The sequence below is a fragment of the Lithobates pipiens genome, unplaced genomic scaffold (assembly GCF_037356315.1).
Source record: "Lithobates pipiens isolate NorthernLeopardFrog02 unplaced genomic scaffold, aLitPip1_a1.2 Scaffold_1, whole genome shotgun sequence".
NCBI classification, from domain to species: domain Eukaryota; kingdom Metazoa; phylum Chordata; class Amphibia; order Anura; family Ranidae; genus Lithobates; species Lithobates pipiens.
This window is the reverse complement of record NW_027507685.1, coordinates 227754350-227781305: the sequence shown is the minus strand read 5'-3', so window position 1 is coordinate 227781305 and position 26956 is coordinate 227754350. Positions and strand designations below refer to the sequence as shown.

Below are 26956 nucleotides of genomic sequence, written 5' to 3'. Positions count from 1 at the left end.
CTGTATAATAATAATAATAAAACTGAAAAGTCTGTTAATGCGTTGTGAGCTAACTGGGCCCAGACATTAGTAAATTTTAGTGCTATTTTTTACAAGCAACTTTTTGAGTATGTAATTCATTGAATATCAAATGAAAAGTCTAGTTAGGGCCATTTCACATCTCCTGTATTGGAGATTATGGCAGAGTAACAAGTTTTGCTTTAGAGTAAGGTGGTATGGGGCACATTTCGTACACTGTCTCACCATTCTCTTCATTTGCAAAATTGCTGTGTAAGCTCTGACCCAACACAGAGTCCGAGCTTACACAAAGCTAAAAACCTATCCCCCATCCTATGTGACGGCGTTTGGGTCTAAATGTGTAATTGTGGGGAGGCAAGAGGAAGAGAATCACATGTGCCTACTTATGTGGAAGAACTGTGCGCTTCTCTGGCTCCAGCAGGAATGCAGGTTGGTGGAGGAGCAACTAGACGAAAATATGTGCTCTTAAATCCATATCCAATATTACCAGGTTTGCTATGAAGGCCACAGCAGGGCAGTGAATACTCACCGGTTTGCATATGTTGCTCCCTCGCTACCTGAGTAAGTGAAGCTGTGCTCCCAACCTGGGGAATGGCAACCTAAATTCTGCAGCAATTTCATCAGAAGTGATGGGCCAAACATCCCCCCAGATTCGGTCTGCACCAGAACTCCCAAACAGGGAACACACAGATCCCGGTTCTCTCAGGGGAGAGGAGACAGATCATGTGTTCATACTGTGTATGAACACCAATCTCTCTTTCCTTCTAGACAATCCCATCCCCCTTCAGTTAGAACACACCTAGGGAACACAGGTAACCCCTTGATCGCCCCCTAGTGTTAATCCCTTCCCTGTCAGTGACATATATACAGTAAACAGTAACAGTAAACAGTGCATTTTTATAGCACTAATCGCTGTATAGTTGTCACTGGTCCCAAAAATGTGTCCAATGTGTCCGCTGCAATATCGCAGTCCCGATAAAAATCGCAGATCGCCGCCATTACTTTTAAAAAAAATAATAATAAAAATGCCATAAATCTATCCCCTATTTTGTAGACACTATAACTTTGGCGCAAACCATTCAATAAACGCTTATTGTGATTTTTTTTTTTTACCAAAAATATGTAGAAGAATACATATCGGCCTAAACTGAGGAAATGTTTTTTTTCTATAAAAAATGTGGGGTATTTATTATAGCAAAAAGTAAAAGAAATTGTGTTTTTTTTTTTTTTCAAAATGGTCACTCTTGTTTATAGCGCAAAAAATAAAAACCGCAGAGGTGCTCAATTATCACCAAAAGAAAGCTCTATTTGTGGGGAAAAAGGACATACATTTTGTTTGGGTACAGCGTTGCACGACGACGCTATTGTCAGTTAAAGCGACGCAGTGCCATATGACCTGGTCATTGAGCAGCCAAATCTTCCGGGGCTGAAGTAATTAATGATGCTTAAGGTGAAACAATAAAAATGAAATATTCCTTTAAATATCGTGCCTGGGGGATCCCCTTAGTCTGCTGGTAACATGGCACATCTGTACAGTGTATATGACCTGCTGAAGCAAAACTGATATTTGTAAGGAAAAAAAAAAAAGACATTTAAATCGACTATCGTAGCTGTGAGTTATTGAAAAAACAATTGGCGTTGGGGTCTCCCTCCCCTATGCATACCAGGCCCTTTGGGTCTGGTATGGGATTTCTTTTAAATGGCATGAGATTACCCCCAAAATCCATACCAGACCCTTATTCGAGCATGCATCCAACCAGGTCAGGAAAGAGGGTGGGCGGAAGGATGAGCGAGCACTCCCCCCAACTATACCAGGTCACATGCCCTCAACCTTATATAGGTAAAGGGCAGGGCCACCTGGTGATGTCACTGATCGTTGCATGCTGAGTCGGTGACATCACAAGGGGGCGGTGCCATCAGGTGACGTCATCAGGTGGCTCTGCTCCTGGCCTATTTAAGGACTGTCAGATGGAGGAGCAAGCATTCGGAGGTTAGCCTTCCTCATGGGCGGTGTTTTTGGTGTGGCAGGCATCGTGATGATAGATCTACATCGGGGGACATTGTTTTTTGATTTTTTTAAATAAAGGAATTGTCAAAAACTGCCTCCTGTATTTCTTTTTGACCCTTTTTTGGAGAATTAGTGTACCCCTACTCATAAAAAATATGTATAGAACCTGCTGCAGCAAAACCACACAAAAAATGACATTTAAATAGATTTTCCTGGTTGCAAAAAACAAAACATTGGCGGAAATAGAAAAAAAAACGCCCTTTGCGTTTGGTATGGATTTTAAGGGGAACTGCATGCTAAAAATTTTTTTTAAAGGGGGGCGCCTTTAAAAAAAAAAAATCTAATGCTGTTAAATTTTTTTGACTCATTCGTTGTTATGGCACGGCAGCCGGCTTTGGCTTATGCTCGGCCTGAACCGTTCCCCCATCGCTATTCATCAGTAAGGGACCCGACACTTCCCTGATCTAGCGAGCAAGGGCGTGACACAAGCAGTTTAGTGGGACATTTGCCTTAAGCCAGCCATAGACGGGTCGAATCTTGGCCAGTTCAGCAGGAACTGGCTGAGATTCCAACCATTTATGGGCAGGTTGAACGATCCATCAGCTTGGATACAAGTAGCCTGTCGGATTTTAGATGCAATTATTGCAAGTGGCTTTTATAGGTGCTAGCAATAATCACTGTGTTCTCCCAGTGGGGACGGATTCCCCCGCCCCTGCTGGGAGAACACAATGGCTCTCATTATGTTTATGGGGGAATCAAGCGATTTTCTTTCCTGCAATCAATTTGCTCCGTCAATGGCTGGCTTTACTCTCCCTGCTCTAAATTGAACTTACCTTCCAATAACCACCTATTTTGCAGAATGTTTTTTCGGCTATGATGTGAGATGTTCACAATAAGATAGGACACATACATACTTTATTCAGGTTATCATACTAGTTTCACAAATTTCTAAGGATTTTCCTTTTGCTAATCTACAGCTTTCTTTATGTGACACACCTCACATCCAACCCATACAGGTATGACCTTTTGCCGTATATGGATCTTTTTTTCTTTAAAAAATCATTTTTATGGAAGCCTTTTTAGGCTCCTTGTGAATTTTGCAACATATTGGACCTATTTGTTTGCTCAATTTGTCTCCTGCAGTCACCTTTCGTTTTGGCGATTTTGGGGACTAGCTCGTTTCCAACTCTGAGTGGGGTCTTCATTTCAGGGCATAGGCGAAATTGTTTGAGATTGACAGGTACTATTCTACTTTTATTATCCGTTGAACTTTTTGAGACAGGTGGACTTTGGTGGGGATTTAGGATGTGTTCTCTCAACATGACCAGCTCCATTAATTTTGTTATATTCTTTCTACAGCAAATTCTCTTACCTGTTTTTATAATATACAATATTTCTTCTTCCATCAACCATTGGCTCCCCTGAAGAAGCCTAATAGTAGGCGAAACATGTCGGGAATTTTACATCTGAATCGCCAAGAATTTAGTCATCTAAATTAACTGATGGACTTTGTACATTGTTTGTATGAAAATCAATATTTGCTGTTTTCTAATTTTGTACTTATTGACCTTTCTTTGGTCATTTTTAGCATATCCAATAAAATATCCCTTTTAAAAAAATCCTATTTCTCTTACTAATATCAGCACCGCAACAGTCCCATTTACCCCTTTCCGTCTCTCCTTATAGGACACATACACTTTGTGCCGTGTGTAGCACCAACTCACCTCTCTTGTTCAGCTCTGGTTCACCCAAGCTTATGTATTTTTCCAAAGCATTAGTGCAGTGCTGTGTAAGATAGCCTATCACACTCTTAGCAATTATTGGGTCACTGTTCCATCTATCAGCACTGATCTGTGCTTCATATAAAACCGGCGTCCACAGTGATGACTTGTCATCTAGGTACAAGAAGTCTCTCCCATTCAGGGCATATTGGTAATGGCCTCTGACGCTTCCATCTTTGTTCCTTTTACAACCATACATAAGCTGGAGAGTGAGGAAAACTAAACAACAAAGAACATACAATTAACAAGTGTCACCTTCACCACGTCTAGATGCCTAAATGTACTAAGTTGCTGTCATATGATTGGCTGATTAGCAATTTGTGATACCAAGCAATTGAACAGGTATACCTAATGAAGTGGCTGGTGAGTGTATATGCGATCAGGTATCTTTTAGACCAGGGGCTTTGGTTTGATACTTAAAGGGGTTCTAAATGTTCGTGTTTTTTTTAAAGTAACAAACATGTTATCCTTGCCTGCTCTGTGCAAGGGTTTTGCACAGAGCGGCCCTGATCCTCCTCTTCTGGGGTCCCAGTGCCTTGCTCCTAGCTCCTCCCCGCATCGAGTGTCCCCACAGAGAGCCACATTCCATGGGGGCACTCATACGAGCGGGCTCCCGAGTCCTGCTGCTGCATCCATTGACACAGACAGCAGGACTTGGCCCCTGACATCCGGCTTGCGTGTCACTGGATTTGATTGACAGCAGCAGGAGCCAATGGCCCCTGCTGCTATCAATCTATCCAATGAGGACCAGAGACAGCGGCTGGAGCTGCTGTGCTCATTCTCGTCGCTGGAAAGATCCGGTTCAGGTAAGTAAAAGGGAGACTCTGGGGGGCGGGAGCTGCTGCAAGTTTTTTTCATCCTAATGCATAGAACGTATTAAGGTGAAAAACCTTGAGGGTTTACAATCTGTAATATATATGTACAGTACATGAGTTCTTTTCAAGTTGAGAACATTAGAGGTTGGCAACCATTTTTTTTAAATGGTTATATTTTAACCACTTGCCGCCCGCCCTATAACAAAAGCACGGCAGCATAGTGGTTTTAATATCCTGACCGGACGTCATATGACGTGATCAGGATATTAAGCCACTGCGTGCCCCCCGGGGGCGCGCATCGGGGCGATCGTTGTTGCGGGGTGTCAGTCTGACACCCCGCAACTACGATCTCGGTAAAGAGTCTCTGACAGAGACTCTTTACCACGTGATCAGCTGTGTCCAATCACGGCTGATCACAGTGTAAAATAGGAAGAGCCGGTGATCGGCTGTCAAACGCGAGTAGAGGAGAGCCGATCGGCTGCTCCTCTGACAGGGGGGGGTCTGTGCTGATCGATTATCAGCACAGCCCCCCCCCCCCGAGGATGCCCACACTGGACCACCAGGGACGCCACCAGATCACCAGGGGATGCCCAGAACCAGGTATGCCCCCTAGACCACCAGGGATGCCAGCCAGTGCCCATAATGAATGCCAATCAGTGCCCATAATGGGTGCCAATCAGTGCCCACAATGGGCATCACTGATTGGCATGCATTATTGTTTGGCACTGATTGGCATCCATCCCTACAATACTTTAAATTACAATGCCGCCTATCAGTGCCCATCTATGCCGCCTATCAGTGCCCATCTGTGCTGCCGCCTATCCATGCCCATCCATGCCGCCCATCCGTGCCACCTATCCATGCCCATCCGTGCCACCTATCCATGCCACCTATCCATGCCGCCCATCCATGCCAATCCGTGCCACCTATCCATGACAAGCCATGCCACCTATCAGTGTCTATCTGTGTCGCATGTCAGTGCCATCGATCAGTGCCGCCTATCAGTACCACTTCATTGGTGCCACCTTATCGGTGCCCATCAGTGCCGCCTTATCAGTGCCCGTCAGTGAAGGAGAAAGCTAACTTATTTACAAAGTTTTGTAACTGAAACAAAAAAAAACATGTTTTTATTTCAAGATTTTCGGTCTTTTTTTATTTATTTAGCAGAAAATAAAAATCCCAGAGGATATCAAATACCACCAAAAGAAAGCTCTATTTGTGGGAACAAAATTATAAAAATTTAGTTTGGGTACAATGTAGCATGACCGCGCAATTGTCATTCATATTGCGACAGCGCTGAAAGCTCAAAATTGGTCTGGGCAGGAAGGTGTATAAGTCCCTGTATTGAAGTGGTTAACATAATGTAACACTAAAATATGATTTTTTTTTGGATGTGTTGGTTCTTTATTGCCACCTGAAAACATCCACTTATCTAATTAATGGATCTGAGTCTTTTGCAGAGAGGAAGAGAAGACTTCCGAAGGCTTTCTCACTATAAGCTATAACATCTCAAACAATAATCCAAAAAATGATGTAACTTTTGTAATGAATAAGCTAAAAAATGCAGTATACAATACTCACCAGAAGAATCGTTGAGCCGATGCTTTAGTATACGGAGGTTGTCCTCGAAGACTTTCTCCCAGCCTCGGCGATAATTTGTTTCCCTGTCCCAATAACTTTCATCCTCGTGCTTTTCCATCCAGGAAGCCACAGGGACGTCACACTTTCTATCATGGTCATATTTGTCTATCTGCTGATCATTCACGAAACCCACAGCTTCAAATTTGAAAGGACATATGTCTTGCTGATATACTCCAGTGTGGTAATACATCAGGCTCTGTGTTTCTGATCAAGAGAAGAGAGGCATGTTATACTGCAAGAGAGTACATGAAACCTGATGAATTCTGATTGGTTGTTCTAAGTTATTGCATTTTACATGTCCTCAATGATATTTGAATTGTCTTACTGAATAAAACTTATATGAAGAGAATGGGGTTGATTTACTAAAGGCAAATAGACCGTGCAAGTGAAGTTACTCCAGTGTTTAGTAAACGAGAGGAAGCTCTGCTGACTTCCATCATCTAATCATGTGCAAGCAAAATTGCTTTTGTTTTTATTTATTATTTTCTTTGCACGTGATTGGATATTCTTTGCAAAGACATTCATTTACGAAGCTGTGGAGCGATTGCACTTGAAAACGCACAGTCTATTCACCTTTAGTAAGAGGCTGCTGTGTCAGACATTTGTGAACACAGCCAATAATTACACAGGCACCAAGATTTATTTACATAACGCTGTCATCTCTTAGCCAGCATCTTAGTCCACAAAGCTGACCCTGGATAATGCTTGGACAAAAAGAAAAAGCAGATAAAGACATTGGGGTTGATTTACTAAAATTGGTGCACTCAGAATCTGGTGCAGTTGTGAATGGTAGCCAATCAGCTTCTAACTTCAGCTTTTTCAATAAGAGCCCATTCACACAGGGGCAACTCCTGATCCGACTTCAGGTCGCCCCTAGTCGCCTCAGGTCGCCTCAGGTCGGACAACATTTAAAAATCAATGTAAGTGAATGAGAGCCGTGTTAATGCACACTACTGAAGTCGCTCCGACTTCAAAAAAGGTTCCTGTACTACTTCTATCCGACTTGTAGGCGACCGGTACCCATTGATTTCAATGGAGGTCGCCTCCAAGTCGGATCTCTGTCTATACGGAGGCGACTTTGACAGAATTATCAGCTCTCAAGAGGGAACTCCACGGCAAATTTCTGAAAAAAATTTGGCGTGGGTTCCCCCTCCGAGAGCATACCAGGCCCTTAGGTCTGGTATGGATTCCAAGGGGAACCCCCTACGCCGAAAAAACGGCGTGGGGGTCCCCCCCAGATCCACACCAGACCCTTATCCGAGCACGCTACCCGGCCGGCCAGGAAAGGGGGTGGGGACGAGCGGGCGGCCCCCCCCCCTCCTGAGCCGTACCAGGCCGCGTGCCCTCAACATGGGGGGGTGCCTTGGGGGAGGGGGGGCGTGCGGCCCCCCCACCCCAAAGCACCTTGTCCCCATGTTGATGAGGACAAGGGCCTCTTCCCGACAACCCTGGCCGTTGGTTGTCGGGGTCTGCGGGCGGGGGGCTTATCGGAATCCGGGAGCCCCCTTTAATAAGGGGGCCCCCGGATACCGGCCCCCCACCCTATGTGAATGAGTATGGGGTACAATGTACCCCTACCCATTCACCTGTGAAATAAAGTACAATAAAACACACAACACAGAGAAAAAGTATTTTATTGCACAGCCGGGGGTCTTCCGTCTTCGGGGGTCTTCTCGCCGGACTCCTCCGCTATGTGTGTGTAGCTCTTTTGCCAGCGGAGGAGTCCGGCTTTCTTCCTCCCCGCCGCCGGCCTCTTCTCCCGACTTCGGGGGTCTTGTCCCCCTCTTCGGTTCTTCTGCCGGGCCACCGCGCCTGGTCCGGTGGCCCGGTCTTCTGTCGCCGTCTTCCGTTCTTCTGTCGCCGCCTTCGGTTCTTCTGCCGGGCCACCGCGCCTTCTTATAGCTCTTTTACAGGCGGTGGCCCGGTCTTCCGTCGCCGCCGCCGCCGCCTTCCGTTCTTCTCCTTCTTCTTCTCCTGGAGATGTTGACTCGACGAGCTCTCCGGCCACAATGCCAGGGACGCGCTCCGCTGCCTCTTATATAGGGACAATGGGGCGGTGTCACATGGGTTGATGTCACATGGGTTGGTCACATGGGTTGATGTCACATGGTAAGGGGGCGGGGTCACCATGTGACATCAACCCATGTGACCAACCCATGTGACATCAACCCATGTGACACCGCCCCATTGTCCCTATATAAGAGGCAGCGGAGCGCGTCCCTGGCATTGTGGCCGGAGAGCTCGTCGAGTCAACATCTCCAGGAGAAGAAGAAGGAGAAGAACGGAAGGCGGCGGCGGCGGCGACGGAAGACCGGGCCACCGCCTGTAAAAGAGCTATAAGAAGGCGCGGTGGCCCGGCAGAAGAACCGAAGGCGGCGACAGAAGAACGGAAGACGGCGACAGAAGACCGGGCCACCGGACCAGGCGCGGTGGCCCGGCAGAAGAACCGAAGAGGGGGACAAGACCCCCGAAGTCGGGAGAAGAGGCCGGCGGCGGGGAGGAAGAAAGCCGGACTCCTCCGCTGGCAAAAGAGCTACACACACATAGCGGAGGAGTCCGGCGAGAAGACCCCCGAAGACGGAAGACCCCCGGCTGTGCAATAAAATACTTTTTCTCTGTGTTGTGTGTTTTATTGTACTTTATTTCACAGGTGAATGGGTAGGGGTACATTGTACCCCATACTCATTCACATAGGGTGGGGGGCCGGTATCCGGGGGCCCCCTTATTAAAGGGGGCTCCCGGATTCCGATAAGCCCCCCGCCCGCAGACCCCGACAACCAACGGCCAGGGTTGTCGGGAAGAGGCCCTTGTCCTCATCAACATGGGGACAAGGTGCTTTGGGGTGGGGGGGCCGCACGCCCCCCCTCCCCCAAGGCACCCCCCCATGTTGAGGGCACGCGGCCTGGTACGGCTCAGGAGGGGGGGGGGCCGCCCGCTCGTCCCCACCCCCTTTCCTGGCCGGCCGGGTAGCGTGCTCGGATAAGGGTCTGGTGTGGATCTGGGGGGGACCCCCACGCCGTTTTTTCGGCGTAGGGGGTTCCCCTTGGAATCCATACCAGACCTAAGGGCCTGGTATGCTCTCGGAGGGGGAACCCACGCCAAATTTTTTTCAGAAATTTGCCGTGGAGTTTCCCCTTGAGCTCATTCTCTGCTTGGCCGCGGCAAAAGTCGCCTGGCCTGGGGCGACTTGTAAGTCGTCCCAAGTCGCGCTTGAAGTCATCACAAGTCGTTTTGAAGTCGTCCCAAGTCGCCGCTGTCAAGTCGTGTCCAAGTAGCCTGATCAAGTCGCCTACAAGTCGTGTTGCCCCTGTGTGAATGGGCTCTAAGGCTTTGACAATAAAACCTGGAAGCTGATTTTCTATGCACAGCTGCACCAGATTTCGCACTCTCCAGGTTTAGTAAATCTCCCCCATTGTCATGGGGAGCTCTGTGAATTCTGTGAGAGGTGATGAATACTTGGAAGTATTACACCTTACATTACTTCAAGCAGAAGGTTTGCAGCCTAAGCAGAGAGCATTGTTCTGCTTCTTTCACACTATTGGATGATGGATCTGACACTCACTGGCCTGTTAAGCTGGGCAAACACTCTAATGTTTTTATTCCATTTTAATGGGAGATCTGACAAGAAGATTTTTATTTTAGATCAGGATTTTCAATTATTTACAGATTCTGCAGGAGCTTTGTGTTTCACCGCAATTTGGCAAACACAATGGTGTGCAGAACATTGGCTATTGGATTGGAATTTAAAACGATTACTTAAAAATATGGTTTTATTGGAATCTTTTCCCATATATGCAACTATTGAGATTTGGGGGTTCACTTTAGGAATACAAGACTTTTAAGTAATACAGATAATAAAGGTGTTCTATATGCCATAAATTGCCTTTTTTGAAAATCTAGACCTGTCATAGTTTTGTTATGTGGGTCAAAGCACGTTATGTACCTGGTGAAGAAATTCGGACAGCAGATGCTCTTTCTAGATTTCAAATGGATTGTTTTTTTCCAGCTATTTCCGGAGGCAGAGGAACTTCATGCCCCCAGCAGCTTTGGAAAATAGTTTATTCATGGACAACATTATCAATGGCGCCTTCTATGTGGTCTAGTTATACTACAGTATGGTGGCTATGGCTATCTTTTCACATAGCCAGAGTTTTTTAGATTTTTTTCAGAACATTTAGTGTTATTATTTTTGAATGACTTAATGTCTAAGAAATACACTTGGTCTTAAACAAAATCTTATCAGGAGTGTCATTTTTTATTAAAATGCATTATTTACTATCCTGCTTTAGTTTCTTCTCCATATGTCAGGCACTGAAGGGTTATAAGAAATGTTGATGGAGTTATGTAAAATCTCCAATGTGGTCTGTTTCTTCCCTTATGAGGCATGCTTATTAAGCTGCATTTTCTATTTGTTTCTTTGCTGCTCTAAGCCCTTGTACACACGGTTGGACATTCCGACTGAAAATGTCCGATCGGACTGTGTTGTCGGATAATCCGACTGTGCGTGGGCTCCATTGGACTGTTTTCTTTGGAATATCCATCGGACAAAGTTTTGGAGCTGGGCTATAAAACTTTCCGAAAAACATGATCCGATCGGACTTTGTCCGATTGTATGTGGAGAATTTCGATCAGACAAAGTGCCACGCATGCTCAGATCAAATTCCTAGACCAAAGCTATTGGCTACTAGCCTGAACGTAGTCCTGTTGTAAGGAAATAAGGTCGTCATGTTACGTACAATCGGATTTTCCGACAACTTTGTCCGACCGTGTGTATGCAACACAGGTTTCGGACAAAATCCGTCAGACAAAATCCGATGGATTTTGTTGTTGGAATGTCCGACCGTGTGTACAAGAGCCAAGGGTTTCTGAGCTAGTCCCAAATAATCCTCGAAGCAAGAAAGGCCTTAGAATTAATGACGTCATAGCTAACCCCAAAAATATTAAGTTATTTATTAGTCAGTCACAAACTGATCAGCTTGGCAAAGACAAGACTAGGCTAATCTGTTTGATTTTCTTATTGAATTCTTATCTCAATATTAGACCATCTGTGGGGGAATTTTTGCTCTTACATCAAAATGATTTTCCTCTGACAGTTTTTCAATTTCAGGCTGTTCTTCGTAAATCTTTGTGCCGCCCTAATTTAGGTGATGTCAATATATCATCCCATTCTTTCCGCATTGGAGCTGCCACAGAAGCGGCTAGAATAGGTTTGGATTCAAGTACTATTAAGCAATTAGGAAGGTGGAAATGTGATGCTTTTAAGTTATATGTGAGACCTAACAGTGTTTTTTTGAGTTACTTAGGTGGACAGTGAATAGTATGGATAATTGGACATTCATTTGTCTTCTGGGCATGCAGAATAGCATCATCCTGGGTTTATACGGAGTCTCTGGATCTGTATCCTAGTCTTTTTTCAATGTGTTGGCATGGTAAAAGAGGTATGGGTTGGGGGGGGACTTCTGACCAAGCTGGGTACTATGGTGTATGATTATCCTCTCCCAGATATTTTGATCATTCATTTGGGGGGAAATGACATAGGTAGCCAAAAAACATTGAATTGAAACTTTCAAATTAAGTATTACATTCGGACTATCAAGGGACTGTATCCCAGTTCGTCATTCCTAGATACTGGCATTCCTGGCTGAGCTCTGTAGCTTTTCTCCTTTTTGAAAAAATAAGAAAATGTATAGAGTTATTGAAAAGTTTATGGAGCTTGGTTATGGTTTCTCATATCGTCATTTAGAATTAGAAGGTGGTATCCTGGGCCTTTATCGGAAGGATGGAATTCACTTGTCCAATATCTGTTTGGATATAATGAACAATAATCTCCAGACATGTATTGAGCAGGCTGCGGTTTGGTTGTAGCTTGCAGCCCTCCTGTCTGTGTGGGACAGTTTAATAAATACTGATGTGGTTTTGTAATACAGTTTGAGCTGTAATAGCTGAGCTGAGTAAATGGTTATTGTATATTTAAGTCGGTTTAACTATATATGGTGATTGTGTGTGAATCATTTTTACAATTATAATAAAACCAATAATAAAGGCCACAGACAATTTCTGTTCCAAATGATCTCGAGTGGTTTATTTAACATGTCTGGTGATTGTTTAATATATTGCTGCTTGTGATCTCATATTGGGAAAAGGGGAATAGGAGTTTCAAGGCCCCCCTTTTCCTCATGGGAGCACAGCAGCAGAAGTTTCAAGTCTCCCCACAGGTCAGGGGCTCATGGATTTGGGGGAGCCTTGTGACTGCTGAAGAAGGGAGCCTTGAAAATAGATAGAAGGTACTGGAACCCTTTGGGGTTCCTATATAAAGGGGGTGCGGATAGGGTCCGATGGCAGTTGCCAGTGGATGGTATAGCTGTAGGAGCTCAGGCCAAAGAGCACCCCCTCTGAGCCCACAGCAGAATACCCCCTAAGGCGGCATGAAGACGCTGCTGCGGCAGCTTCTGGAGAGGCCGAAGGTGGCGAGGGCTGTATCCGAGGTTCTGAAAGCCCTTGGGGTCACTATATATAAAGGGGGTGCTTTTTCCCTTCCCCACCCCTTTTTTCCCTCTTTCCCTCCCCCACCCCATCCTTCCTTTTCTCCCCCCCTTTACCTTCCCTTTCTCCTACTTCCCCTTTCCCTCCCCTCTCATCTTCCCCCCCCCCCTCTCCTTTGCCCTTGTCATTTCTCTTTCATCTACTTTCCCTCCCCTTAGCCCATTCTGTGTTCCCTCCTCTTCTTCATTCACCGTACCCACTATTATTTAAGTAGAATATACATTTTTAATTCCATTATCACCCACACTTGCATCACTTCTCTGGCTAGATTCCAGCTGCAAAGCTCTTCTCGGCCTCATTCGACACCTTTTATTTGCACTACTCAGTGAGGGTTATCCCTTGTTTCGACATTGAATCGCAGGCATAAAGACCTTCATATGGGTGAGCGTTTGATGGGCTTGGCAGTCGATGGTATACCATACCGTACCTTTACCTTTTTATTTCATTATTACGTATTATACTTCAAGTCAATGTAATGCTTTTTTTTGTTCTGTTCTATGCAGCGTTACATCTAATTGTTTTATAAAACATCCCCAGATGAGCCCAGAGTGGCGAAACACGTTGGGGCAATCACCCCAATGCTACTACCAAGTGATTATATTTTATTATCTGTTTTAAATTCCAAGATGAATCTTTGAGCATGTGCACATAACCTATATTGAAACTTTTTAATTATGTTTTGTATGTAACAATAAAAATCTTGTAATTTTACATACTTACTGTAAAGCATTGTAATGACTTTCTTTCATTGTTGCACCCTTAAAAATCCAGCCAAATAATTTCCCTTGTTTACATTTGGGTACCTATATAAACAGGGTGTGGATAGGGTTCGATGCCAGTCGCCCGTGATGGTATAGCTGCAGGAGCTCCCCAACTCTCCCTCCCTTGTTGTGGCCTTTATATTATGGTGGGCCACCTTTCTGTTAATAAAGGGGAACAGTTTAATAAATACTGATGTGGTTTTGTAATATAGCTTGAGCTGTAATAGCTGAGCTGAGTAAATGGCTATTGTATATTTAAGTTGGTTTAACTATCTATGGTGATTACAATTATATTAAAACTAATAATAAAGGCCAATTTTTGTTTCAAATGATCTTGAGTGGTTTATTTATTTAACTTTAATTTAACATGTCTGGTGATTGCTGCTTGTAATCACATGGCCCAGTCAAAGTCCAGACCTAAATTCAATTGAGAATCTGTGGCAAGACTTGAAAATTGCTGTTCAGACACTCTCCATCCAACCTGACAGAGGTTGACAGAGGTTGGGATATTTTTTTGAGATATTTTGCAAAGAAAAATTGGCAAACATTTGACTGTCTAGATGTGAAAAGCTGGTAGAGACGTCCCCCCAAAAAAAGGTGGTTCAAAGTATTGACTCCGGGGGGCTGAATACAAATGCACATCGCACTTTTTACATATTTATTTGTAAAAAAAATAAAATAAAAAATGAAAACCATTTATCATTTTCCTTCCATTTCACAATTATGTGCCACTTAGTGTTGGTCTATTACATAAAATCCCAATAAAATACATACGTTGTAACATGACAAAATGTGGAAAATTTCAAGGGGCATGAATACTTTTTCAAGGCACTGTACATGCATGTCTGTGCACACCCTAATGCAATAGGCTGCTCACATGTATACATGCGGGTCTGCCTGTGGAATATCATCCAACATGTGTGTTATTTCAGCTTTTAGAATGAATATAGGCACTTACCTGAGATGACACTCTGAAACAATGATGTTAAAATTACTTTAAGTATTAATGAAGATGAAAGATAGGCTGCAGGAAGTAGATCTCTGGAGGATGAATCTGATTTTTTGAGTATACCATCTGTAATTAAACCGAAAATATACATCATCAATGCATGCCTGCATATATTGTCTATGGTCCCTCCTTCCCCTAAATGGCCTTCTGATAGTAGGTCCAAAATTGACATGTAAAAAACAAAGCTAACCTTACCCCCATTTGCCACCCAAAATGTCTAGGTAAAGAAAATGGCATGGTTTATAGGCAGGATTTGGGCTGAAGTATATCCACTGATCTGAAGGAGTTTCCATTTCCTCAGGCTGGCAGGAGACCATTGAGCACTAATTTGACCCCTGCTATGGGCTCCAGGCAGCCATATTGGGGGGTTGCATATCTTATTGGATGCTGAAGTCTGGAGAGATTTGGGCACCCATTTCAACACAAAAGGCCTTCAAAACGAGATTTTGAATCATTCAGTGGGCCAACAGTGTGGGAGTAAGATATGAATAGATTACCCGCTGTATAGGTAGTGAGTAGGAATAGTATTAGGGAGTGGTGCATGTTGAAGAGAGAAAGAACACATTTCCTTTTACAGGGTGTCTCCTCTGTCAGGTTCTCAGAACAGTTTCCCACTGGCAGCCAGATATCTGCAGAGGCTTTCGGGGATCGCAATGTGGTATGGTAAAAGGTAACACCACAACCCCTCCAAGGGAAGTTCTCCTCTGGCATCCTGCGATCTTAAAGCAGATCTAAATGCTGAAGGTTTTTCCACCTTAATGCACATTAAGTTAAAAAAAGCTGCAGCTTCCGCCCAGCCCCCCCCCCCCCTCTTTATACAGATCGAAAGTTTGGGCACCCTAGGTAAAAATGTGTATTAATGTGCATAACGAAGCCAAGGAAAGATAGAAAAATCTCCAAATGGCATCAAATTACAGATTAGAAATTCTTATAATATGTCAAAAATTTTGATTTCATTTCCATCATTTACACTTTCAAAATTACAGAAAACAAAAAAAATGGCGTCTGCAAAAGTTTTGGCACCCTGCAGAATTTATAGCATGCACTGCCCCCTTTGCAAAGCTGAGACCTGCCAGTGTCATGGATTGTTCTCAATCATCATCTGGAAAGACCAGGTGATGTCAATCTCAAAAGTTTAAAATGGCCAGACTCATCTGACCTTGCCCCAACAATCAGCACCATGGGTTCTTCTAAGCAGTTGTCTAGAAAACTGAAAATAGTTGACGCTCGCAAAGCTGGAGGAGGCTATAAGAAGATAGCAAAGCGTTTTAAGATGTCAATATCCTCTGTTCGGAATGGAATTAAGAAATGGCAGTCATCAGGAACAGTGGAAGTTAAAGCAAGATCTGGAAAACCAGGAAAAATATCAGACAGAACAGCTCGCAGGATTGTGAGAAAAGCAATTCAAAACCCACGACCCCTCCAGAAAGATCTGGCAGACACTGGAGTTGTGGTACACTATTCCACTATAAAGAAATACTTGTACAAATATGGTCTTCATGGAAGAGTCATCAGAAGAAAACCTCTTCTACGTCCTTACCAAAAAAAATCAGCGTTTGAACTTTGCAAATGAACATATAGACAAGCCTGAGGCATTTTGGAAACAAGTTCTGTGGACTGATGAGGTTAAAATAGAACTTTTTGGCTGGAATGAGCAAAGGTATGTTTGGAGAAGAAAGGGCACAGAATTTAATGAAAAGATCCTCTGTCCAACTGTTAAGCATGGGGGTGGATCAATCATGCTTTGGGGTTGTATTGCAGCCAGTGGCACAGGGAACATTTCACGAGTAGAAGGAAAAATGGATTCAATAAAATTTCAGCAAATTTTGGATGGTAACTTGATGCCATCTGTGAAAAAGCTGAAGTTAAAGAGAGGATGGCTTCTACAAATGGATAATGATCCTAAACACACCTCAAAATCCACAGGGGGATTACATCAAGAGGCGTAAACTGAAGGTTTTCCCATGGCCTTCACAATCTCCTGACCTCAACATTATTGAAAATCTATGGATAGACCTTAAAAAAGCAGTGTGTGACAGACAGCCCATAAATCTCAAAGAACTGGAAAACTTTTGTAAGGAAGAATGGGCAAAGATACCTCAAACAAGAATTGAAAGACTCTTGGCTGGCTACAAAAAGCATTTACAAGCTGAGATACTTGCCAAAGGGGGCAGTACAAGATATTAACTCTGCAGGGTGCCCAAACTTTTGCAGACACCATTTTTTTGTTTTCTGTAATTTTGAAAGTGTAAATGATGGAAATAAAATCTAACTTTTTTTGACATATTATAAGAATGTCTAATCTGTAATTTGATGTCATTTGGAGATTTTTCCATCTTTCCTTGGCTTTGTTATGCACATTAATACACATTTTTACCTGGGGTGCCCAAACTTTCGATCCCCACTGTACTTGCCTGAGCCTGATCTCGAACCAGCACTGTTTCAAAGAGCAGAGGCTCTCTCTGCTCTCTCCCTCCTCATAGGCTTTGAGCCATTGGCTCCCGCTGCTGTCAATCACAGCCAGTGAGCAGGGAGAGGGGCCGAGACATACATAGCAATTATAGTGTGTTGGCGGTAAGAGATAATTGATTATAGGTATCTAAGATTTGGACAAAATAGGAGTACCACCTATTAAAGTGTAAGACTAAGAATGTGGGATTTTCTTTTTATTTATTTTATTTACTTTCACTCTCCGTGATAAAACAGGACAAATAGAAAGGTTCAATCTCCCCAATGGTGGCACAGACAGCAATAAAAACTGACAAATGTTCCAATCTAGCAGGGCCCTCCTAACCCTCTTGTATTGAATTGCATTGTTGCTGTATTGTCTCCCTTTATATTGTAAAGTGCTGTGCAAACCGTTGGCGCTATATAAATTCTGTATAATAATAATTCCTCTCCACTCTATCAAAAACTAAACAAACTAAACAATTTCGGCCTTTTGCGAGCTGGACATTATAATGTTATAAAAACGCCAGTAGCTTTGCAGTGAGTTTTTCAAAGTTCTTGAATGTTTTTGCAACAGCGTTTTTCAGCATTAGCGTTTTTTAGTGTTTATTTCTTTCAGTGGTTCAAAAACGTAAAAAAAACAATGGTGAGCCACGTATTTGAGCGTTTTTTTGGGTGTTAGAGCGTTTTCACAAGTGAAAAACTGAAAAACTCCTCTCAGAACGCACTCGTTTTTTTTTTACAGCCAGAAAACGCCCCAGCCAAAAACAGTTGATAACAGCCTATGTGTACAAAACATTTGTACATAACAATTAAAGTTAATTGACTGTAGAAAGCCAAAAACTGCAGCTGTAAAAACATCCATAAATGTCCAGCATGCAAGAGGCCTAAAGTGGAAATTGCACCCGAAGTCGCCAATAGCAGTACAGAAACAAATTTTGTGAATCGGTGCGGTGCCACAAATGTGGCGTCGCACCGATTCGGATGGTGCCATTGCCGTCAATTGCCACTGATTTGCCATGCAATTTGACATATCAAATCGCATCAATATGAACCTAGGCTAAGGCATTTTAAAAAGTATATGTAAATCTCTTTAGGCACTCATAGGAGGTATTCTAGAATATAATGCATTTATTGTATCATAGTTACAGCGCTGTTTAATTTAAGCGAACCGAAATTCAACTTACATGGGGATATGGAAAAGAGTTTTCTAGCTGGCTCCTTTTGAGGACGTTTGTTATACTGGGAACGATGGCCAAAATCCAACTTGGACTGTATTTTATACTGTATGAATCTCAAATATAATTTGCTCATGATGCCAAGATACACTGATTAAAAGAAATAATAAATAAACAAGATACAACTGGTCAGTTATTGATGTAATACATACAATGTTTTTGTGCGCTACATCATAAAAATGGACACTTGTGGAAAGACTACTGTAGTGCATTCAGAGAAAAAGACAACCATCATCAATATACGGTAAAAAAAAAAAATATAATAGTAATAATCAGAATTTTCCCCAAAACAACAAAAAGTTTAATGTAGAATGCCAGCCAAAAATAACAAGAAAAATAAAAGAAGTGTAGCCCAATAAAAAGGTAAGATAAAAAAAGCAGCTTTGCTGAAATAATTTACTTTATTCCAGATATTTTCTCCACAGTACTTTTTTGTGCCATTAGATGACGTTGACCAGATCTAGTTTCTGCCACTAGATCTAGCCAGCATCATTCAACCTACCTTCCCTGAGCCCAGGTCATATTGGACCCACCTCCAGCCTGTGATTGGATAGTAAAAGAAGAAGCAGCACAGTCATGAGTTCCTCTCTCTTTCACTTTGCTTTTTCCTTCTATCAGCATGCTTCTTGGCAGCACATAAATTGACTGGCCCTTTGTACTTAAAGCGGCTGATACCGGGTCACATTCAGGCATGTACACTGTTTGTATATAAAACATACAAATATCCAACTCAGGGTTGCTTTTAAATGTACATGTACAAGTAGGGTCCCCTCATGCACTGCATGGGTTAAATGCTTGTCTGGCTGAAGGGCAGGAATAAGTACAACTACTTACCTTTATTGCCCACTCCTGCAGGCTTCTTCCTGTTTGTGCAATCAATTCCCTGAATCCACTTCACTGCCTGGTTGGTTATGTTTTTCTGATATCACTACATACATACAGGGGTGTATCTACTGCGAGGCAAACAAGGCGTTTGCCTTGGGTGGAACTTTTGGGGGGGGGGGACGGCTCTGCTCAGGCAGAAGGGCAGAGGGGGCTCTTTAACCACTTGCCGATCATGCTACAGCCGAATGTTAGGTACAGCGCAGTTGTCCAGTTCTGGGAGGGCATCTATTGACATATTGAGATCGGGAAATGTCTCACTGCCTGTGATCAGAACTGTGCAGTGCCAGTTCTGCAAGTGTGGTTTGCAAACACGCCTGAGCTCATCATTATCCGTCAGTGCTGCCAAAAAGTGGCGCCTATTCGTGCCCATCAGTGCTGCATATTAGTGCAGCCTCATCAGTGCCCACTGGTGCAGCCTCATCAGTGCCCACCGATGCAGCCCATAAGTGCTGCCTATTAGTGCCTATCAGTGCAGCTTCATCAGCGCACATCAGTGAAGGAGATTTACGTTCGACTCGAACATCGGGCTCATCCCTAGTTGCCACTGTCCTCTTCCACTCCTCCATGACACGGCTGGAGGATGTTAGAGACCTTGCTCTCCTCCACTTTCCATGCTAGGATGCCACACAGATGCTCAATAGGGTTTAGGTCTGGAGACATGCTTGGCCAGTGCATTACCTTTACCCTCAGCTTCTTTAGCTAGGCAGTGGTCATCTTGGAGGTGTGTTTGGGGGTTATTATGTTGGACTACTGCCCTGTGGCCCAGTTTTCCGAAGGGAGAGAGGTCCTGCTCTGCTTCAGTATGTCACAGTACATGTTGGTTCCCTCAATGAACTGTAGATCCTCAGTGCCGGCAGCACTCATGCAGTCGCAGACCATGACACTCCCACCACCATGCTTGACTGTAGGCAAGACACACTTGTCTTTGTACTTCTCACCTGGTTGCCCCCACACATGCTTGACACCATCTGAACCAAATAAGTTTATCTTGGTCTGATCAGACCACAGGACATGGTTCCAGTAATCCTCAGCAAACTGTTTGCGGGCTTTCTTGTGCGTCATCTTTAGAAGAGGCTTCCTTCTGGGATGACAGGTATGCTGACCAATTTGATGCAGTGTGCAGCGTATGGTCTGAGCACTGACAGGCTGACCCCCCACCCCTTCAATCTCTGCAGCAATGCTGGCAGCACTCATAGGTCTATTTCCCAAAGACAACCTCTGAATATGATGCTGAGCACATGCACTTAACTTATTTGGTCGATCATGGCGAGGTGTGTTCTGAGTGGAACATGTCCTTTTAAACCACTGTATGGTCTTGGCCACTGGGCTATAGCTCAGTTTCAGGATCTTGGCAATCTTCTTATAGCCTAGGCCATCTTTATGAAGAGCAACAATTCTTTTTTTCCAGATCCTCAGAGAGTTCTTTACCATGAGGTGCCATGTTGAACTTCCAGTGACCAGTATGAGAGAATGAAAGTGATAACACCAAATTTAACACACCTGCTCCCCATTCACACCTGAGACCTTGTAACACTAAAGAGTCACATGACACTGGGGAGGGAAAATGGCTAATTGGTCCCAATATTGACACTCACTTAGGGGTGTACTCACTTTTGTTGCCAGCGGTTTAGACATTAATGGCCGTGTGTTGAGTTATTCTGAGGGGACAGCAAATTTACACTGTTATACAAGCTGTACACTCACTACTTTACATTGTAGAAAAGTGTCATTTCTTCAGTGTTGTCACATGAAAAGATATAATAAAATATTTACAAAAATGTGAGGGTGTACTCACTTTTGTGAGATACCCAGTATATATACATACATACGTTATATTATATATATATATATATATATATATATATATATATATATTTTTTTTTTTTCTAATTCTTGCTGAGCTAAAATATATCTCAAAGATTGTAGCTAAATACATCTTTTATATCTTACCAGTTAGACGTGATCTAATTACTTCGGATATAGGTTTTAACGTTCGTAAACCACCATCATATGATGTGACGGGCTCTGGAGTTTCCTCTGGGCACTGTACACATTTATCTTCAGGACCATAGAAACAAATAAATGTAGTTAGACAGAATGTGGAAGGAGCAGAACATCCATTTATTGTATATATAATGTGAAAAGGTCACTATTGCTTATAGAAGTCTGGATGCAGACAAGTCAGTGTCCTATAGCAGCTCTTGTGATGACAATAGACATGGACATTGAATGAATCCCATCATAACAGAAATACAAGAGATGCCATTTCTGATCTCTATCTGTTAGTTGCCGGGCTAATATTCTGACCTATTGTATCACTATTTTCAGTCACTGAGCCAGCGCAAGTAAGATCAAGATAGTCGAAGAAAAATCCAAAGTTCTTATGCCCATAGTACTTGTCCCAAGTCAGAAAAACAGCCCGGCCGCTAGTATTTTTAGAAAAAAATGACAGCCTCCGTTTTTTTTTTTTTTGGCAGGATATGAATGAGCAAATTCACTTAGAAATAGATATGAATATTTGCCTAAATTCCAGATTAGGCATTATATATTACATTAAAATAGATGTATGTCAACCAGAATGATGTGCTCCCTTAGCTAGCAGTAGTTATGCCGCGTACACACGATCAAACAAGCGGGTGGAAAAGTCCGGCAAACTCAAGTCCGCCAGAAAATCCCCCCGTGTGTAGCCTCCGGGATACTTTTTTGACCCGAAAGTACGGCGGACTTAGAAGGTAGTGTTGCACTCCAATCTTCCTGCAGGACTCGCATTTCGGCAGACAATCCGGCCGTGTGTGCGCCAGTCCGCCGTACTTTTGAAATGAGCAGACTTTTCCCGCGCAGAGAAAAGTCAGCTCATTTCGAGCGGGTCTCCAGGTAGGCGGGGCCCGCGAAGGAGACGCCGCTGGCCCCGCCACCTGATATGGACTTAAAGGGGAACCCCAACGGCAAAAAAAACGGCGTGGGGGTCCCCCCAAAGTCCACAACAGACCCTTGTCTGAGCACGCTACCCGGCCGGCCAGGAAAGGAGGGGCGAGCGAGCGAGCGCCCCCCCTCCTGAGCCATACCAGGTCACGTGCCCTCAACATGGGGGGTGCCTTGGGGAAGGGGGGGCCGTGCGGCCCCCCCACCCCAAAGCACCTTGTCCCCATGTTGATGAGGACAAGGGCCTCTTCCCGACAACCCTGGCCGTTGGTTGTCGGGGTCTGCGGACGGGGGGCTTATCAGAATCCGGGAGCCCCCTTTAATAAGGGGGCCCCCGGATACCGGCCCCCCACCCTATGTGAATGAGTATGGGGTACAATGTACCCCTACCCATTCACCTGTAAAATAAAGTACAAAAAAAAACACAACACACAAGATAAAATAATTTATTGCACAGCTCCGGGGGTCTTCCGTCTTCGGGGGTCTTCTCGCTGGACTCCTCCGCTATCTTCTTGTAGCTCTTTTACTAGTGGAGGAGCCCGGCATTCTTCTTCGTCGCCGCGGCCTCCTCTTCCGACTTCGGGGGTCTTGTCCCCCTCTTCGGTTCTTCTGCCGGGCCACCGCGCCTTCTTATAGCTCTTTTACAGGCGGTGGCCCGGTCTTCTGTCGCCGCTGCCTTCCGTTCCAGGTAGGCGCTCGCTCTCCCCTCCTTTCCTGGCCGGCCGGGTAGCATGCTCGGACAAGGGTCTGTTGTGGACTTTGGGGGGACCCCCACGCTGATTTTTTTCGGCGTTGGGGTTACCCTTTAAGTCCATACCAGACGCGCTCGAAATGAGCGGACTTTTCTCCTCGTGTGTGGGCGAGTCCGTTCATTTCAAAAGTAGGGTGGATAGTATTAGTCCGCTGAAAAGGTGTGTGGGCAAGTAGCCCGTTCGGAAAGTCCGACGGACAGTCTGGCGGGAAGTCCGCCAGACTAAGTATGTCGGACAGACAGCTACGTGTGTACGTGGCTTTAGTCGCATCTAGATTCTTCTGTAATGGTGAAGACGTTGTGGAGCTTATCCAAGCGGCTTCTTCAGTTCTAATGAGTGCCAGGAAAATACTTTGGCATTTATAGCCACACAGATAGCTCAGTCCCTTTATTCCAACCACCATGAAGTGTGTCTCACCCCCTATTTCAAGAACAAGCACAACTTCTACAGACAGAAAATATGGCTGTGCAATACAATCACTAGTGTCCCCTATTATAGAGCACCTGTACATTGAAGAGGCAGAGAGGGGGTCTTGAACTCAAAGGAACAACGCCAAGTCATTGGTTCAGATATTTGGACAATACAGTGGAACCTCAGATTGCAATTAACGCTGTTTATGAGCGTTTCACAATGCAAGTTGTTTTATTTTTTAAATCTTACCTGTTTTGCAAGCGTTGTCCCTCAAGATGAGCAGAATTTGGCCAGAGGTGCGGGGGCACCTTTCCCGAGTGTCTCCGGCGCCCCCTCAACTCTGGCCACATATGGTACTGCATAGACAAGCAGTGGCTGTAGAACGGATTATCTGAGTTTCTATTATTTCCTATGGGGAATCTCGCTTTGATATACGAGTGCTTTGGATTACAAGCATTCTTCTGGAACAAAATATGCTCATAATCCAAGGTATTACTGTACATGGGCCAAGATATGAATCTTGGGAGAGGAAGATTTTAGTGAGTGAACACAAACACTGTGGATAAAAAGATCAGGTTTATATCTGAAAAGGCACAGAACAAATAAAGCCCCATACACACTATCAGATTTTCTGCTGATTTTTGTCTTCAGATTTACCAAAACCATGTAGTAGAAGGGCCTGCCTGATTGCATAGAAATTGCAATTCCTAAGGTTTGACCTCATATTATATGGTTTTGGTAAATCTGAAGGAAAAAATCAGCAGAAAATCTGATAGTGTGTATGGGGCTTTACTCCTTTTCACTCTGTGTTACTTGTCAAGGAATTGGGTAACTTAGAAAGATTTGGGAGTGAGAATTGTATATTAACTGTTGTTTAAAACCAATATTAATGAATGAAGCAGCTACTTCTGTGCACCGATCAGTCAGTGTCATTCTCATTAGCGGGTGTCCCGTCCTCCCGGCTGTAACAGGATCTGTGATTAAAGTGACACTAAAGGTTCAGTTTTTTTTTTAGTTTTTTTTAAATAACAAATGTGTCATACTTACCTCCACTGTGCAGTTCATTTTGCACAGAGTGGCCCCGTTCCACCTGTTCCGGGGTCCCACGGCGGCTCTTGTGGCTCCTCCACCGCAATAGATAACCCCCTCTGGGAAGCTCTCTCCCGAGGGGGTTACCTTGCAGGCGCGCTCCCGTGTAACACACTCAGCATCCATAGCCGCCGAGTGTATGACTCGGCCCCGCCCCCCGCATCATTGGATTTGATTGACAGCCGTGGGAGCCAATGGCTGTGCTTCTATCAATCTATTCAATGAAGAGCCGAGAAGCCACAGAGAAAGCGACGCGGGATTGCGCACAAGGAAATTCGAAGCTCAGGTAAGTAAAAAACGGGGGGGGGGGGGGGGGGGGCTGGGCGGCCGGACACTGCAAGGTGTTTTTTCACCTTAATGCATAGGATGCATTAAGGTGAAAAAACACAAACCTTTACAAACCCTTTAACTTACCAGCAGAATTGAAATTAAGATCTGGTGTTCTGTGCCTGTTACCTAGCACAGTCTGGTAAGAGTCTGATTCATAGGGGGATGTTTTACCCCCCAACTATACACGTGTGGAGGTGATGGTGAAATGACTATATCTAGGATATAATCAAGCACTCTCCCTGTTTTTTGGACTCTAGTACATCTGTTAATGTGAAGTGATCACACAGTTGCAAGGATTACTCTGTGGACTTTACCCATATATACACTGTTAAGATAACACTGTATATGTAACACTGCCTTGATGAATGTTTTTTATCGGTTGTAAATTGAATTTGCTTGTCATCGGCAAGCTTATGTGGTAGCAGCTTCAGCCTTAAATAGGATATCTATGCGTGTTTTATATATATATATATATATATATATATATATATATATATATATATACATACATACATATATATATATATATATATATATATATATATACACACACACACACATACATATACACACACACGTTCTTATATATTTCGTGTCAGAGTTTTACCAAATCCTTAAAGATGAAGTAAACCGTGATGGGTTTTACTTCCTCTTTATTTCCCTGCAAAGGTAAAGCATAATGGGCTAGTATGCATCGCATAGGAGCCCATTATGTGTTACTTACCTGAAACCGAAGCCTGCGATGTCCCAACTAGCAGCGAGCCTCCATCTTCACCCCTCTTCCTTCCGAGGTCGCAAACTCCGGCTCTGTGACTGGCCGGAGTTATGTGACGTCACTCCCGCGCATGCGCACAGGAGCCGCCAGTCACGGCATGACCCCCATTAGAAACGACACAATCTGCCCTTTCTAAAGTGCACATGCGCCGTAGGCATTGGCGCCCGTAGATATTTCCAGCACCTACAGGTAAGCCTTAATATAGGCTTACCTGTAGGTAAAAGTGGTTGTAGAGCGTGTACAACCACTTTAAGCACCTGAATTTGTAGGAGGGGGCCAGTTTGTCTACAAGTAGTTATAACTATTATATAAATGTGGTGAACAAGAGCAGATGGTCTGTTGTGATGGGAGGAGTGTAGATAATAGGACCAAACCCCGACAAGCGTCCGAAGGGCTACTGATAGAAATTATGGGGCCCCATACAGACTACCTGATAGCCCCGCCCCCCCGTCAGAGAAAATATTAAAGCTACAGTTCACTAAAAATACAATAAAATTATTAGCAGACACAAATACAACATAACTCACAGAATTCCTGCTAAATCTAAAAGATAAAACTGAGTTAATTAATAAAAATGAAGTTGAGATGGAAAAAATACACAGCCTCTGTGATCCGAGGGACAGAGGGAGAGCAACAAAGTTAGGCTCCATGCACACTGGGCTTTAAAAAAACTCCAGTTCACTTGGCAGAAAAAAAAACACTCATATAGAACATTTTTTATACAAAGTTTAGATGAGTTTAGGAGAGTTTTACATTTTTTCTGCCAGTAAGCTCCAATGAGAAACGCAAACCAGAAGGCTTTTTACTCCTTTCTCAAAATTTTGAGCTCAAAATATGCCTGTAATCATCCAAATGTGCATAGACACATAGAATCACATTGAACTGCTCCTAAAGGCAGAACACAAAACTCCTGTAGAAGCAGTGATTTCGCATGGAGCCTAAGTTAGAGAGATAAACTCAGGAGCTGAGCTAACCTTAGAGCCAGTGCTGGGAGGAGGGGGATTACTGAGAGAAGACTGTATCTTTCTTAGCAGATAAAAGCTGGCAGCAGGGAGATGGGAGGAGAGCAGCTTTCATTCAGCTGCTGGAGGAAAAAAGACACAATTGTCATCTGTCAGTAATCCCCCACCCCGCGTGGGCCCCCCCGTGTGCTCGGGCCCCCTACAAGAGGACTGGTTGTCCCCCCCATCAGCAGCCCTGAGCGTCTGGGCATGGCAGGGACCCGCGGTGTGCACAGGTCTTACCTCTCTCCATTGTAGCATCAAGATTTTCTTTATGTTTAGGGACATTTTACCATCCTTTACGTCTTTGATCTTCTGTGCATATGTCTCACTACTATATATCTCTCTCTCTAATAACCCAGTTGGGACTGTTCATTCTAAGTTGCTCTCATTTGAATGGGGAAACTGACCTGTCAGATGTTGGTACATGCACCCTGTGAGGTATTGATACATCAACTTTCCCCTCCCTCACTTCTCTTTTTTACTCCCTCACACTCGTACTTATGGTGCTATAGTGGTGCTTGGTCTC

At 44.1% G+C, this 26956-nt stretch overlaps 1 protein-coding gene across 11 annotated transcripts in view; it reads right to left on the bottom strand.

Annotated features, from left to right (window-relative positions):
• The window catches only part of LOC143983984 (H-2 class I histocompatibility antigen, Q7 alpha chain-like), a 119409-nt gene that overhangs the window by 15915 nt on the left and 76538 nt on the right, over nt 1-26956 (bottom strand). For 9 of the 11 annotated variants that reach the window (XM_077484216.1, XM_077484233.1, XM_077484280.1 and 6 more), the window contains 5 exons: nt 21098-21205; nt 18212-18352; nt 14526-14642; nt 6204-6467; nt 3751-4026 (listed from right to left, as the gene is read on the bottom strand). In XM_077484216.1, coding sequence (XP_077340342.1) covers nt 3751-4026; nt 6204-6467; nt 14526-14642; nt 18212-18352; nt 21098-21205 — 906 coding nt within the window. The remainder of the gene's footprint in view (nt 1-3750; nt 4027-6203; nt 6468-14525; nt 14643-18211; nt 18353-21097; nt 21206-26956) is intronic. The other 2 variants (XM_077484297.1, XM_077484289.1) reach the window with 2 other exon arrangements.